General features: G+C 41.0%; 1 protein-coding gene across 8 annotated transcripts in view; it reads left to right on the top strand.

Moving 5' to 3' along the window:
- Positions 1-15,190, top strand: part of SPHKAP (SPHK1 interactor, AKAP domain containing) — a 105,045-nt gene extending 89,855 nt beyond the window's left edge. For 2 of the 8 annotated variants that reach the window (XM_080670990.1, XM_080670992.1), the window contains 6 exons: positions 1,360-1,545; positions 2,468-2,494; positions 3,935-4,021; positions 6,292-6,344; positions 6,435-6,619; positions 12,876-15,190. In XM_080670990.1, the coding sequence (XP_080527116.1) occupies positions 1,360-1,545; positions 2,468-2,494; positions 3,935-4,021; positions 6,292-6,344; positions 6,435-6,619; positions 12,876-13,019 (682 nt within the window). In that variant the 3' untranslated portion in view covers positions 13,020-15,190. Of the gene's footprint in view, positions 1-1,359; positions 2,120-2,163; positions 2,870-3,934; positions 4,022-6,291; positions 6,345-6,434; positions 6,620-12,875 lie in introns of those variants that run through there. The other 6 variants (XM_080670991.1, XM_080670993.1, XM_080670994.1 and 3 more) reach the window with 4 other exon arrangements.
- Positions 15,191-16,017: the final 827 nt, after the last annotated feature.

Below are 16,017 nucleotides of genomic sequence, written 5' to 3'. Positions count from 1 at the left end.
CCTCCTTGTCTCCCTCTTCCTCTTTGCTGGCTGGGGAGGGGCAGGGCCAGTGGGGGCTGCTCCACCCTCTGCCTGCCCTCCCTTCCATCCAGGCCTCTTCAGGCCCAGTCTGTTTTGTTTCCTCATTCTGAGAGAGCCTCCGAGAGCAAGCTGGGAGGAAGGGAATGAAAGGGAGAAAAGGCTGTGAGCTGGTGGGCGCTGTGTGTGTCTGTGCGTGTGTGTGGTTGTGAGTTAGTGTGAGTGCCGGCCCCGCCTCCCCCGTCCCTGTCTCCACTGCCACAAGTTCCTACCCACCAGAGCCTGCTGCACGCAGCCTGGGCGTTAGGTCGTTGTGGATGAGATGGACCCAGGATTTTTATATATTAAGATGATCATCATCACCATCATCTCAAGGGCAGAAAATGAAAGGATCTGGGAACAAAAATGGCGAGTTAAAGGTGATTCTGCACCTGCTCCTGAAGCATTTGTCAGTTTCAGTAATATACGAGTTTATTTTCTAAAGGCTAAAAGAAAGTGGGAAATTATACTGTGGTTCCAACAAATGGTGAATGACACCAACCTTCATATATTGAAATTATCTCCAATAAAAATTTAGGAAGAATCACCCACAAGCAAAGGGAGCTGATTTAAAAAAAAAAAAATATGTATTTCAGGGTTAAGGCTCTGGTTAGAGGGGGAAAAATCCCCTAAGAATTTATAACCACAGCTTGTCCTAATGCATGTTTAGAGGTCTAATTTGTACCATGTAGGCAGTCCAGGGATCCCCCAAGCTGGTAACTTACCTTAAAGCAATCTCAGGTTAATAGCGCTACATATAAAACCTTATCAAAGGCAAAAATAAATTTCTGGAGATTGAAGCACAAGTTTCAAAGGATTCCAGCAGAGAAAGCCCCATCAAATATTGGGGTGGGTAATTTTCCCAGCATGGTCCACCTACCACTTGCATTAGAATCACCAGGGGTGGTTGTTTATAATACAACCTCTCTGCAGAAACACTGAATCATAACTCTGGGGAGGATGCTCTGGGTATCTCCATTTCAAATACCACTGCCCCTAAATAATTCATATATATATGCACACCAAGGTGCTTACAGGTGTTTTTGAAATTAATGGAGGGAGTTCAAAGAAAAAGAACCAATTAAGAAATGGGAAAGGCTGATGGGGAGTTATCCTGAAAAGACAAATATGGGACCTAGGGCACCAGCAGAAGTATTGACCTTAAAGAAAGATCACACCTGTGTGTAAGAACATCCTGCTCAGTATGGCAGAGATTCATGCTCAACAGCAGCCAGAGAGGTCCTATGAAAAGTTCAGTCTTATGCTCCCACTCGTGGTAATAATATCCCACCATCTATACAGTGACAGCCTTGATGCCAGCGACGTACCAGAGGCTGAAGTCCCGACAGAAAACAGAGGCCCGGATGTGGTTCCCAACCCTCCCGTCAGCAGTGGGGAGAGCACAGACAGCTGGTCTCAGCTTGCCAATGAGGAGGACAACCCAGACGACACAAGTAGCTTTCTGCAGTTCAGTGAGCGATCCATGAGGTACCTGCTCTTCACTTGACTTCCCAGGGAAACAGGTCTCCACACATGTTTAAAAATGCATTTTGAATGGTTCTCTGCAAAGGGTCCCAATAGAGAGTGCAAAAACAGAAAGTTCCCACTGGGTCCGGTTGCCTGCCTATCATGATTTGTGCTGAGAGTTATCTTAATATGCAATTATGGCTTCAATTACCTTGGCCAAGGTTAAGAATAAGCTGTGTTTCCTTTTCTGCAAACCCCAGCTAATGTATTCGGTGATGACAACTGTGAATCCTATCTAATAAAGAGGGAATCTGCAAATTGACCGCCACACCACCACAAATATGGTGGTGCCCATAGTCACAAGATGGCGGCACCCAGTCCCCTCAGCCCCGCCAGAGTCCCACAGTCCTTTCAGCCCAGCTGGGGCAGGGGGCAGCAGGCACACGGTATGGCCGGACCCACCCTCAGCCCCCCAGCCACTCAGGGCTGGCCCGAGGCGCAGGCAAGCCTTGGATGGCTGCCCAGCTGACACCCAAGGCACAAGCAAGCCTCAGATGTCAGCTGCCTAGCCATCTAGGGCTGGCCCGAGGCACAGGCAAGCCTCGGATGGCAGCTGCCCAGCTGACGCCCAAGGCACAGGCAAGCCTCAGATGGCGGCTGCCCAGCCGCCCAGGGCCGCCGGAGGCTCAGGTAACCAGGGCCAGCAGAGGCTTGTGCTGCTGTCAGTGGCAGCAGCAGAGGTATGATGGGGGCACCTTCCCCTGATCACCAGGTTGCCTCCTGCCCCTGAGGGCTCCCGGACTGTGAGAGGGGGCAGGCTGGGCTGAGGAACACCCCCTCCAGTGCATGAATTTTCATGCACCAGGCCTCTAGTTTCTTAATAAAGAGCTGCTATTACACCTGGTATGTTTGATACTTTCTTTCTGGTTCATTTGTATTTCAGATGCAACCCAGGCTGGGTTTACATGAGGCAAGTGTTTCCACACTGTTGTGTTGTTTGGCCTGACTGCTCCTCTGTTTTCTCTGCCATGCCCTCTATTGTTGCTCTGGAAAAACTAGAGAGGATCTAATAAGAGGTCTGACCTGATTAAACCCCAGCTAGTCAGCAGATATAAACTAAAAACTATCCCTCTATGAGATAAAAAATGAAAAGAATCTCCATGTTTCAGCCTGAAGTCTTGTTTGATATTGGAGACTGTCCAGAGTCCAGTTGATATGGGGAGTCAGATAGATCTGGGTGTCTTGATCCTTGAAAGTTTTATTTCTGGTAGTTCAGTCAACCAGACTTAGGAAAATTTCCGGATGTTGAGCAACTTGTACAAAATTCAAAAAACAAGGTAGAGATAAAAAAAAAACAACAACAACAAAAACAAAAACAAAATAAAACAAACAAGAGAATTTGATCTTTGGATGTAGCAGATGTTGACAGGGTTAATTACTTTCAGTGCAAGGTCTGAGTCATCAGATTTCAATCAGTGAATATATTCAGTGCCCCAGGCAAAACCCAAGATGGGAATTTGAAATGGAGGGAGTCTAGTTGGTTACTCATGGTGCTCCCCAGGGAAGTCTGTCCCTTTACAACACACCAGCTCTCACCCTTTGGAAACCTTACTTGGAAGAGATGACATTGGAAAACAGAAAAGGTGTGAGGAAACTTAGTAGGTTTGGTGAAATCAGATTCATTCCCCTTTGAAAGTACAGACAGAACCTAAAAATTAGCTCAACTCCACTGTTTCAGTAAATAAGTTTCAGGCTAGTAACTTGACCATATGTTGATTGTGCAACCTATGACAATGATGCAATACATGGTCCCTCCTCCATGATGCATAAGGTAGCAGATATTGCTGCTTCTCAAGGATTTTAAGATAAAGGAGCTATAAAACTTGGCATTCTTCAACTTTGTACGTGTGCATTCTGCAGTTCCCCAAAATAAAATAAAAAAATGAGCTGGGCGCACATCCTGTGGAATGTCCCTCAGAAAACTCCACTGAATATGTGCCCACTGTCAAAAGCAGGCAGATCAGCATTCCAGTATCTCCCCGAAACTGCATTCTCAGAAGTATATTAGTCTCTATGGGTCTTTTGCTAATAGATGAACATCTTCACTATAACTAGAATGAGGAAGAAAAAATTCATGCTGATTGTCACCTACTAAGTATGATCTACCCCATGCAACACCATTGCAGAAATTAGAAAACATTGATGGTGGTTGGCTTAAGCCAAAAATGTCTTTTGTTATGTGTTCCCTAATTTGGTCAGAAATAAATGTCAATTTAGGAGTCCTGGAGACACAAAGCAATATTCTTCTGAGCACTAAATGGAGAATCCGTGAGAATGGTAGATGATCGGTGTCAGAGGTGTGGCCAGGTGGTGGAGACAGGCATTAATATGTAAACTTTTGCTTTGTCAGCAATGGCAACAGTAGTGCCACTAGCAGTCTTGGCATTATGGACCTGGACATTTATCAGGAAAGCATGCCATCTTCTCCCATGATTAAGTAAGTAGCCACGGAGGTGCAATGATGGTGAGACCGCCACTCCAATTCCATCTGGCAATCCATTGTGATCATTCAGGTCGTGCCCAACCACCGACTTCATGATGTCTGTACTGCCGTGGTTCCCAGGCATGTGTGGTTACATGTCACTGGAGCAAGAACTCAAGCCTAGAATAGCCCTAGCCTACCATCACTTCCTTTCTAGATTTCAAATCTGTCCTCTATGACCTAATCATTTCAAATCAAGCTCATCCATACAATTAAAAGTATATGTCATTTTACCTAACTGGACACCGAGAAGCAAAAATTCCATTTAAATTGTACCATGCCAACCAACATGTGATGCCAACCAAGTGTGATGGCTTTTCCTTTACTTGTAGACACCTGTGATTGTCAGTACTAAGTGTTTTGCCTAACACCAAATGGTGCCATATTGAAGATGTTTCATTCCCACACAGTAACTCTGCCCCCTACACCATGGGACCTTCTAAAACAGCAAGGGGGAAAAGCGCTAAGAGAATATAAGGAGAGCAACATGAGATCAGAACTACATCCTGAATTGTGATGCTTCTGGAAAACTGAGTTACAATCTATTTTTTATCATGATGACTTAGCTTGTTATTTGAATATTTCTGAAATTTCCAAAAAACATGTAAGTAAAGTATAGGGAAAAAATTGCTCTCTCATCTGAGCTATTTGCTCAACTACTCCGTATAGCTAAATCATTTTTGCTTTCCTATCTAATCAAGTATCCTGCCTGTAGGAGTACTCCTTAGTGACTGAAAGTGGCAATGCATTCTCTCTTGTTCCCCAAGGCCATGATTCATGAGAGATGAACATCCATATTATCTTCTGTTTGTTTTCTAAAAGGAGAACCAAAAAACAAAACAAATAAAAGTAACTATTTGAGGACAAATTTACTTTCCTCTTTTAGGAAATATCTGTTTAGCTACCTTTCCTATCTTTCTCTGTGGTATGAGCCTCCAATCCCACAGACTGTATGAATTCAGGGAAAACCAAGCCCACCACCACCCATAGCAGCATCATTCAGCTCTGTAAGAGCAGAAACTGTACCTACCATCTGTCATTTCACTTAATGTCACTCACATAGAGATCTGACAAATCTAAACCCTGAGGAAATTGAACATCCTTCTATGTAATTATTAGGTGTGAATGTAAGAACAACAAAAATCTCTCAACTTTAGGAATAAAATGAAGTTTGTCAGCCAGATCTTAGCAATAATATAAAATGTAAGAGGGAATCTTCTCTCATAAAAAGAAAACATATTTAAGACAGGAAAAAAATGTAGGACAATCATGGGCTTCCCAAAAATGGTTAATTCCTTTTAACTATTGGGCCATATGTTCTCATTTTGGAAGCATTATATTCACGGCTCCCTAATAATATAAGTACTCACTATACAAAAACACCTCAAATATTTAATACAAGAGGCCCAGTGCACAGATTCGTGCACCAGTGGGGTCCCTTGGCCAGACCCCAGCAGCAAGCTAACCTACCAGTGGGAGCATCTGCCCCCTGGTGGTCAGTGCACATCATAGCGACTGGTCAAATGGTCAAACGAATGGTTGGACATTTAGTATATTAGGCTTTTATTATATAGGATGTCTGTAAGAAATACTTCAGTCATGAATCTAATTCTAAACCACCTTCAGCTTACTACACTCTCCTGATAAAAAGGAAAAGTGTCAACTAATTGAGATATTTTGTACAATTTAAGTTCTACAGTTCATTGATTGTCTTTTTCCTTATTTTGGATTAAAAAACTATAATCATGTGGAAAAAATATTTTCCTAGACTAAAATGCAAATTTATGTTGGTATCATAGTGTAGAAAAAAAATCATTGTGTCAAGATAGAGGCATGTGATGCTTTAAATGACAGGTAAAATAAAGAAGACAGATAAATCCACCAATCAGAAATAGTTAACATCATCTCTCCTGGACTGTTTGAGCCTCTGAAGGTTAATGGAGGATGCCTCTCTCAGAGTCTCCCAGACTAATTTTCCCCACCAGAACCATGCAGTTTCTCTGGCCTTTTCATTTTTTAAGGGCAGGGTATTTATTGAAGACTCAATAGTCCTACATAATAGCCACAATTAGTACTTTTCTAGTATCACTTCAGTCTATAAAAATGATAAACATAGAATAAAACTTCAGAAGCTTTTAGATCAGTAAAACCCATCGCCTCATCTTCCATGCACAGCTTACTCTTCCTAACCATTACCAATCGTATACTGTTGTTTTCTCCCAAAGTGAATTAATAGAAGAAAAGGAGATTCTTAAAGGACAGTCAGAAAGCAGAGAGGGTAAGCCATGCTCCCATAATTTTGACACACAATTGGCCCGCAATCTCCCTGTGGAAAATGAAATGAGGCTGTGTGGTTGTCTGTGTTCAGAATGTGCCTCTGGAGCACCTGTGGGAGCCGCCAGCCGCCAGGGGAGCATGCTGGTGATCAACTTTGACCTGGAGCCAGAGTGTCCTGATGCTGAGCTTCGCGCCATTCTGCAGTGGATCGCTGCCTCTGAGCTCGGGATCCCGACCATCTACTTTAAGAAATCTCAGGAAAACAGGATTGAAAAGGTATCGTGTTCTGTGTGTGGATATCAATGAAGCTTAGTCCCTATTTGTGTGAATTTTGACTTGTTTTAGATAAATTAATTTAGCTAACATATCTCCCTTACGTTATTTCCAACTTTATCCTCCTGCCTTGTGAAAATACAGACATAGACTAAAGGGGCAGAGGAGATCACGATTAAACACTGAAGCGGCTTATGTTTTCCACCATTGACCTTGGAGTTGGGGAGCATTTAAATCCAGCTTGAAACTAATTCCAGCCATATTTCAACTTAAAAGCTAAATTCCAAATATTCTGGATGCCCAATGTACTGTGACTCCTCTCTGATAAATGATTTCTTCATTTTCAAACTTTCATTGTGTTTTGTACATTTATTAAAATGCTAACTCTAACTAAATGTCATACATTCAACGTGGACTGTGTGGCTAAGTAGTTAGAGCACTGGCCTGTGTACCAAATGGTCATGGGTTCAATTCCTTGTCAAGGGCATGTGCCTGGGTTGCAGGTTTGATCCCCTACCCAGGCACATGGGGGAAGCAACCAGTCAATGTGTCTCTCTCACATCAAAGTTTCTCTCTCTCTCTCTTCCTCCTTCCCTTCCATTCTCTCTAAGAAAAAAAAATCAATGGAAAAAATATCCTTGGGTGAGGATTAACAAAAAAACAACAGTCGTAGATTCAAAATATTCATTAAACATTCATTGAGCACTGTTTTAGGTTCTAAGGATACAGAGAACAAAAGAGACAAAATGTCCTGCCCTCTTGGGATTTGCATTCTCGCTCCAGAAGGACCCACGGTAGGAAGGACAAAAGAGGCTCAGGTTGTAAAGAGCACCCTTGAACTATTAAGGAAAATTATTCTGGACAACGGAGACACGAAACACACTGAAATAGTAAATTTTACACCGTGAGTCAAATGTACTGAATACAGTGGTCAGCAAACTCATTAGTCAACAGAGCCAAATATCAACAGTACAACGATTGGAATTTCTTTTGAGAGCCAAATTTTTTAAACTTAAACTTCTTCTAACGCCACTTCTTCAAAATAGACTCGCCTAGGCCGTGGTATTTTGTGGAAGAGCCACACTCAAGGTGCCAAAGAGCTGCATGTGGCTCGCGAGCCACAGTTTGCCGACCATGGACCTAAGACATTTATTTACAATTCACATTTCTAGGCTCCTTCTAAGAGTGGGGCCCAAAAATATGCATTTTTAACGACTTCCTGCAGTGATTCCCATGACCACTAGAGTTTGAGACCATCTTTCATAGGAAATACCCTGAAGAAGAGGCTGAATTTGAGGTGGTTTTTAAGTATGCTAACTTCCAAGGCAAAGATTGCTGAGAACCTTAACACCTGATGATCTAAAACAGTTTGTAAATGTAATTCACAATGGCTTTGACATCAGTTCAACTGAATCCACTTTATTTAAGACAGAAAAAAGAATCACGAAAGCGAGTGGTTAAAAAAAAATAACACCAACTGACTAATAGTTTTGCTTTTTGGATCCAAAGCATCATTGATCGCTTGCTCTTTTTCTTCTGTTTAAAGGCAATGAGCCCCTGTGAGCTGGAGTGAGTTAATGACCAGCCTCACAGTAAACCAAGTGCCTTTCTCATTATTAAGCCTACTTTGAGATTATTTTCTTTTCTTGGAAGCAGTGCATAGAACAGAGGAAAGGGAGGAAACATGTATGCTTACCTTCCTAGGAAAGTAGGGGTCAGAAAAGGAGGAGCTTCAACTCTAATTGCTTGTTTCATTTTATATACAAAGTGGTGGAAGGAGAATAACAGAGAAAATGTTGATGATATTGACTGACTTCTCAAAAACACTACCCTTAAAGTCTCAGTTTGAAGAAGTACATAGCAAAGGAAGGGAAAACAAGGAAGAAATGGATACAGCCTTAGTCAGCTTGGGCTGCTTTAAAATACCATAGACTGAGTGGCTTAGACAACAGACTTTATTTCTCACAGTTTAGAGGCTGGGAAGTCCAAGTTCAAGGTACCAGCAGATTCAGTTGCTGGGGAAGACCCTCTTCCTAGCTATGTCCTCACACAGCAGAGAGAGAAGGCTCTGGTGTTTCTTCGTCATCTTATAAGGGCATGAATCCTACCATGGGAGTCCCATACTCCTAAGACCTTATCTAAACCTATTTATGTCCCTAAGGCCCCACCTCCCAATACTATCACACTGGGGGGTTAGGATTTTAACACATGGATATATTCAGTCCATAATAGATAATGTCTCTTGGCTTATAAATGTAAAAAATGTTCTTGAATTGAATCCTTTCGTCATGGTTCTCAAACTCAGTGTGTAATAGAATCACCTGGGGAGCTTGTAGAGGCATTGGGGTTTTCCAGAAGGTCCCTGATGGTCCCTGAGTGTGCAGTCAAGGCTGAGAACCACGGCTATACGGGACATAATTGCAGGAGCAAGGTGAAGACCGGCTCACTTGTGCTTACTGAAATGGAATCCTGACTTAGAGCCAACGAAGGTAGCTGCTTTCAGAAGTCTATGTTGACTGTTTTCAAAGAAGCAACCTGACACCGTTTGCAACAGCTCCCATAGATTCCACCATGTGATTAGGTAAACATTCTAATTTAGTAAATGCACCGGAGAATATAAAAACCACCTGCCATGTGATACTTCTCTTCAAATGTGTCTACCAATGATATACCATCACAGAATGTAAATTCTTCTAGTTTCCTAAGACAACACATTGGCTCAAGAAATGCCAGCTATGACATAAATGAAGGGAATCTAATTATTAATGATTCTGAAATGGCAGGAAAAGAACAATTTTGACTTTTATTTTTTCAATTAATTGGAAAGGAAAGCCCAGATCCTTGACCTATGAAAACTGATTATGAAGTTACCAAGGCAATAACATTGACAGGCACAATAAAATATCTAGGACCAGCTGCTACTTTTAAAAGGCTATGGTAATGAGCTGGAAATGCTTCTTCACCAAAAAAGCTTCATTTTTAGCTAGAAGTTTTCTAAGTGAAGGAAGAAAAGAAAGTGTAAGACCTTTCTGCTCATCAACCCTGCAGATGTTTCAAGGTCTTGATGTCTGGGATTAAGTCATCACTGCCTCCCGGCAGGATATATTTAGTGGGACCAGATCCTTTTTAAAAGCTGTATTATTGGAATATTGGCCTAGATTTAGAAATCATGAGACAGATTCTAGCCTGTGACTATTCTACAGATTACTGGCACAGTGGCCTTGCTAGTGGAGCATTTTGACAACTTTGGGTCAGTCAGCATCATCCTGTGGGCATCACCACATGGAGAGACCCTCCTTTAGCAGGTCCCAAAATAGATGGCAAGAAGCTGACATTTGGCTTCTAGAAAGGTCTGTGGCAGAGAGCCTTCTGGGAAAGGTTTAACAGTGAAGAAAGGTACTGGGTATCCACCCCCACAATGCTAGCTCTCGGTCGCTGAGCCATAGGAGGCATGCATCATGACCAGCTTTTATTTTGCTCCTTGCCCACTACTTTTGCCTTAATCTAGGCTCTGTCCAGCCATTGCCTAGATCCATGGCCTCCAATCATTTTCTATACGTATCCTATCAATATAAAACTATTGAGTAAGCAGCCCCAAGATATGCATGTTTCTTTTTAATTATATCTGTGCAAATACATTACATAAAACTCAAGAATAAATACTTAGACAAGGTTCACCTGTAATGATTCTGAATGTCACTCCATATTCCAAATAGTCTTCTTGATTATTTTGAAAGTGTTTGACTTCATTTGAACATTCATACCTCCTGTCAATCAGCGAATATTTACTGAATATCTATTAAGTACAGACACAAGATATTAAAAGATGGCTAAGATGCTATTCTTCTCTGTGGGATTACTATCTATAACATAGTTGCCATTGGCCTCCCATCTGTCTCCCTTTTTATGTTATCCTGAAACTCTTTGAGATAATGTTTATGTTTCCATGCATTGAAAGTTAAGTATTTCATTTTCCAGCCTAGAAAATTGCTTTATTCTGATTAAGCCAACACAAGGCAAGTGAGTACAATAAAGCACTGATTTCTATAACTGTGCAAATAGTTGGTGCCATCACAGCTGCAAGAAGAAACATAATTTAATAGGAACTCTTTAGAAGATGACTGCTCAGTAATTGAAATGAATTAACAAATTCAAGCTGAAAAGAAGGAAAAAGACAGATAGAAATTAGCATTTCAGTTTCTGGTTGGTCTTAAAAATCTGAGCAAACACAAAGAGAGCAGAGCAAAAAATCCTAGAAAGAAATATTGAAGAAATAGTAACTAAACTACAATCCTCATCTTCTTTTTTCTTTTTATTGAATTGATTGGGGTGACTGGTTAATAATATCATATAGGTTTCAGGTGTACAATTCTATTATACATCATTTGTATACTGTATTGTGTGTTTGACACCCAAAGTCAAGTATCTTTCATTCACCATTTATCCCCACCCCTCCTTACCCTCTTCTACATCCACCCCTTTCCCTCTGGTAATCACCATACTGTTGTCTGTGCCTAGGAGTTTGGTTTTTGTTTTGTTATTTGTTTGTTTTTTGCTTAATCCTTTCCCCTTTCCCCCCCAGCTCCTCCACCCCTCCCTTCTGACAGCTGTCAATATGTTCTCTGTATCCATAAGTCTGTTACTATTTTGTTTGTTAGTAGATTAGACATACACTGAGTGACCAGATTATTATGATCTTTGAATGCATAATAATCTGGCCACTCAGTATATATGTATGTGTATGTGTGTGTGTGTATATATATGGTGCATGAATTGGTGCATGGGTGAGGTCCGGCCAGCCTGGCCAGGGGGAGGGGACATGGGCTGTTGGCTGGCCTGCCTGCTGGTCGAACTCCTGGTTGAGGGGATAATTTGCATATTAGCCTTTTATTATATAGGATTATTATATAGGATATACACTGAGTGGCCAGATTATTATGCATCAGAGATCATAATAATCTGGCCACTCAGTGTATAAGTGAAATCATATGGCATTGTCTTCCTCTGACTAGCTCATTTCACTTAGCATAATGCTCTCCAGGTCTATCCAGGCTGTTGCAAAGGTTAAGATTTCCTTCTTTTTTATGACCCAGTAGTATTCGATTGTGTAAATGTACCACAGCTTTTTATCCACTCATCTACTGATGGGCTCTTGGGCTATTTCCAGATCTTAGCTATTATAAATAAAGCTGCAATGAGCATAGGGGTGCATATATTCTTTCATCTTCTTAATAGGTCATTTTTCTTCATAAAACCCCAGCCAGTCCTTTCTCCCAGTGCTCCAAATAAATATCAATGCCGTATTCTCCTACCACCAAAATGTAGCCAGGTGCTGGAGTAGAAACTTTACTGGACTGGCATGCTAGAAAACCATGCTTTGTACTACCAATTTTTCATCTCTCAGGCCCTCGGTTTTTTCATCTGTCAGTGCCTACTTCATAGGGTTGTTGACAGAACTGAATGAGATTACACACATAAAAGTACTTCCTAGAGGTCTGGGCTTTTAATAATTGTTACTTTTTTAAAAAAGTATCTTACTAAGGAGTTTGGAAGGTCTTCAGGTTGGGCTCCATCCCGAAGTAACATGAAGGCAATGATCTATAACCATTTCCCCATCTTCCAACACTTCAGCTCACAATTTATCTGTACTCGGAAGCTTTCTAAATTGTGGTCAATTGAAGTTAGTAGCAATAATAAGGTGATAAATCTAGGATGTTTCCTCAAGCTTTCCTTTTCCTGCTTCAATGAAAAGCCAGCCTCTCTTGCTTAGTGTTTGATGATGGCAGAGGTGAATTTCCAAGATGGAATGAAGAGCCAGTAGAAGACCCCATGCAAAAGTTTAGCACTTGATTTACTGGGCCTAAATGTATACATCCAATGAGAGATCATTTGTGACACAAATAGAAAGGATTGGGAACCTTACTATACAGTACTGTCAGAGAAAGTCTATTCCAGAGAAAAGCAGACCAGAGGAAACCATTTAAGTGTTTAAAAGACAGACTCTTGAAAGATTCCTATCTAGTCTCTCTCAATCAATGAATAGCAGCTGCTGCAAGGAAAATTCCAGTTCAGTTGAAAGAACACTCCAATGAACTGAACTGTCTAGAATGAAAATAAACTGTTCTGGAAGATAGAATCATGGCACCAGAGATTTTCAAAACCAGCCTGCAGAACTGTTGGCTTTGGAGGAATGGTTGAAAGAGATGGACTTGGAGGATCCGCTGTGCTTTGTGAGTTCTAATTCAGTGCTTTACTCTAGTTTCTAGATGTCGTGCGGCTGGTTCACCAGAAGTCCTGGAAAGTGGGGGACATCTTCCACGCCGTTGTTCAGTACTGCAAACAGCACGAGGAGCAGAAAGATGGGGCCCCGAGTCTCTTTGATTGGCTGTTGGGACTGGGATAAGGCAGCCTGTACAGTATTCCTTTTCTTTATTTCACTTTAGATTATAGTGACTTGTTCTAAATGCTCTAAACTTTCTCAAACGTTGCATCCCATTAGCAGAGCTATAAAAAATCTGCTGTTCAAGGCTACTGCCCATCAGAGGAAAAGCAAAATATAGATCTGTACAAATCAATACAACTCTGGGTGAGTTCAAAAGAGTTTGTATGAGAGTGGCTGGAAAACTGAAACTTTACAAGGACTGAAATTACAAGCTTATAGCTCTAGTCGGTTTGGCTCAGTGGATAGAGCGTGGGCCCTCAGACTGAAGGGTCCCAGGTTGGATTCCGATTGAGGGCACATACCTGGGTTGCAGGCTCGTTCCCAGTTGGGGAGCATGCAGAAAGCAACCAATGGATGTTACTCTCTTTCTGTCTCATCCCCTCCCGTCCACTCTCTCTAAGAATCAATGAAAAAATATTCTCGGGTGAGGATTAACAAAAAGAAAATAAATTTTTTAAAAGCTTATAACTAGCCCCAATCTCTAAGAAAGCTGCTGTTGCATATTTTTATAATATAAGATAAAATGTGTAATGTTTCCAATTATGCGGATCAACTGAAAACAAAGTCACTGGTCAAAATAATTTTGTAAACTATGCGGTATCCTTTACGTTACTTTTTTGAGCAGATTACAGGGGTGTTAGCCCAGGTGAACACAAAATATGAGTGGGAAATTTCCAGAACTTTGATATAAAAAATTTCCATTTTCAGACTATTATCAGTGGATGTTAATAGAAATGTAAGAGTATCATCAATGTCTTCTACTGAGGTGATTTTATTTATTTACTGCAACCCACTGATAACTATTCTGCACTCCTCAACAATACCTGCATTCCTAACTGAACAGAAAACTCTTGGTGTTCAGCTAAGATCAAAGATTGTCTTGTTTCCATCTCTATATTAGGTGGTTAACATGGTTACGAAATTCTTACCCTAAGCAGTGATCGGCAAACTGCGGCTCGCGAGCCGTGGTTTGCCACTCTGTTGACTAATGAGTTTGCTGACCACTGAGCTAGACTCTCGATTCCAGTAATTACAGGCTGTTGTTGTTCCTTGTGATTAAGCCCCTACCCCAGTGGTTGGCAAACTCATTAGTCAACAGAGTGGCAAACCGCGGCTCGTGAACCGCAGCTTGCCGACCACTGCCCTAAGGGCAAGCTTTCCCCCCAAAACTTAGGAAAGTCTTTTGAGATAAAATCTGCCTGTGTGTTAAATTATATAAAATATAAACTTTCATTTTATTATTGTATTAAATTGTGAAGAGATTATCTTAAATAATATATTGGATTATCTTAGAGAGCCATAAAATCTGAAGAGATTGTTGTCTTAAGTCACATATATTGATACTTGAGCTCAGTGGTTTCATTATAAATGTGCTGGTCCCCTTATGGCCGACCTGCTACTTGGATGGCATTCATACTGACAGATGCAGGATTTGACATAACCAGTTAGGACCATACACTCTTCTGGATCCAAAGATATTGTTGTTTAATTTGGGGAAAAGAAAATCTTATTATATTTAAGTATTTTAGTAATAGAGATTTAGTCTTTTGGAAAATGAGAGCAGCTAACTTCTCCCTAATAAGTCTCCTTTCTTTTCAACTAAATGAGCTACACTGGTTTTTATTTTCTTGATCAAAGAAGGTGTTTATTAAAGATTTCCTGAAATACTATGCTTTTACACTATTTTTAGAGATGGTGAAGTAATTTTAAATGGGAACAAAGCCCCACACCAGGAAAGGCCCCAGTAATACTGGCCTGATGTGTCAAGAAAGTTTCATTGTAAGCCACACTTCCCTTCCTACCATCCACCCCACAAATCCATCCCACTACTCTTAGGCACTTATTGTATAACTAGTCCAAATCTATGTTATTCACGGAATTTGACACTTTAATCAACTGTCAAATTTTAAAATTTATTCATCATCTCAAGCTGCAAATTCTTTGTGCTATTAAATGAAAAGGATCTATTTATTTTTAAACAATCTCAGAATATCGTGTGTACTTTTGTTGTGCTCTAATGATTGTTTACGTATCCTACAAAGCACAAATATTGGATTGTAACCATGTGATGAAGTTATATGTGTTGTACTGAATGTTGCAAACAAATCAATAAATTTTTGTTGTCAAATCTTTTATCCTTTTTTCTCCAAGACCTCAAAGGAAAAATAGTCACAGTGTAATTGGAGGAAGATAGATATATCCCTTAGATAGGTTTTGCTGACCCACTGTCAGGTTTTGAGTAATTACATGGTCTTTGATTAAATTTGTTAGGATCAGTAATGTTCATGTAAATCAGCATTTCTCAACCTTCACACTATTGGCATTTGGGGCTGCATGACTCTTTGATGCGAAGCATTGTCCTGCACACTGTGGGATGTTTAGCAGCACCCCTGGCTCCTACCCACTAGATGCCAGTTACCACTTCCCCAGTTATGACAACCAAACATGTCTCCCAGCATTCCCAAAGGTCCCCTGCAGAGCAAATTGCCACTGGTTGAGGACCACTGGTGTAAGTAATGCATTGAAAGGGCAGAGCCTGAGACTCTAGGAGGTGTGAGGGTAGAGGAGGAGGAGCCTGTAGCCCCTCATCTGGGGAGTCCAAGCAAGAACCTGAAAACCAGACATTGTCTCCCCCAGCCTCCCAAGGCCCCTGGACTGTGACTTTACAATGCATCAGAGGGACAGAAGAAAAAGGCATAAGACAAACAGAGAATCTCCAGGCCTGAGGATAAACCCACCTAGACTCAAGTAAACTAGAGGTAAACTAGAGGTCTTATAGGTAAATGGATCAATGCTTTGAATTCAGGAAATAAATGATTAGAATTTATTGAGGCTCCTGAGCGCTTTATTCAATACTCAGAAGGTATGAATATGCTTACGTAAAGACAAACTCTCATCAGTCAATCGTGTCAAATAAAAACAAACTCTGGACAGTGGCAAGGAGACTTTATTTTAAAGG

This window comes from Plecotus auritus (assembly GCF_963455305.1).
Source record: "Plecotus auritus genome assembly, chromosome: 5".
Lineage (NCBI taxonomy): Eukaryota > Metazoa > Chordata > Mammalia > Chiroptera > Vespertilionidae > Plecotus > Plecotus auritus.
The sequence above is the reverse complement of the archived record's forward strand: the minus strand, read 5'-3'. Positions and strand labels throughout refer to the sequence as shown.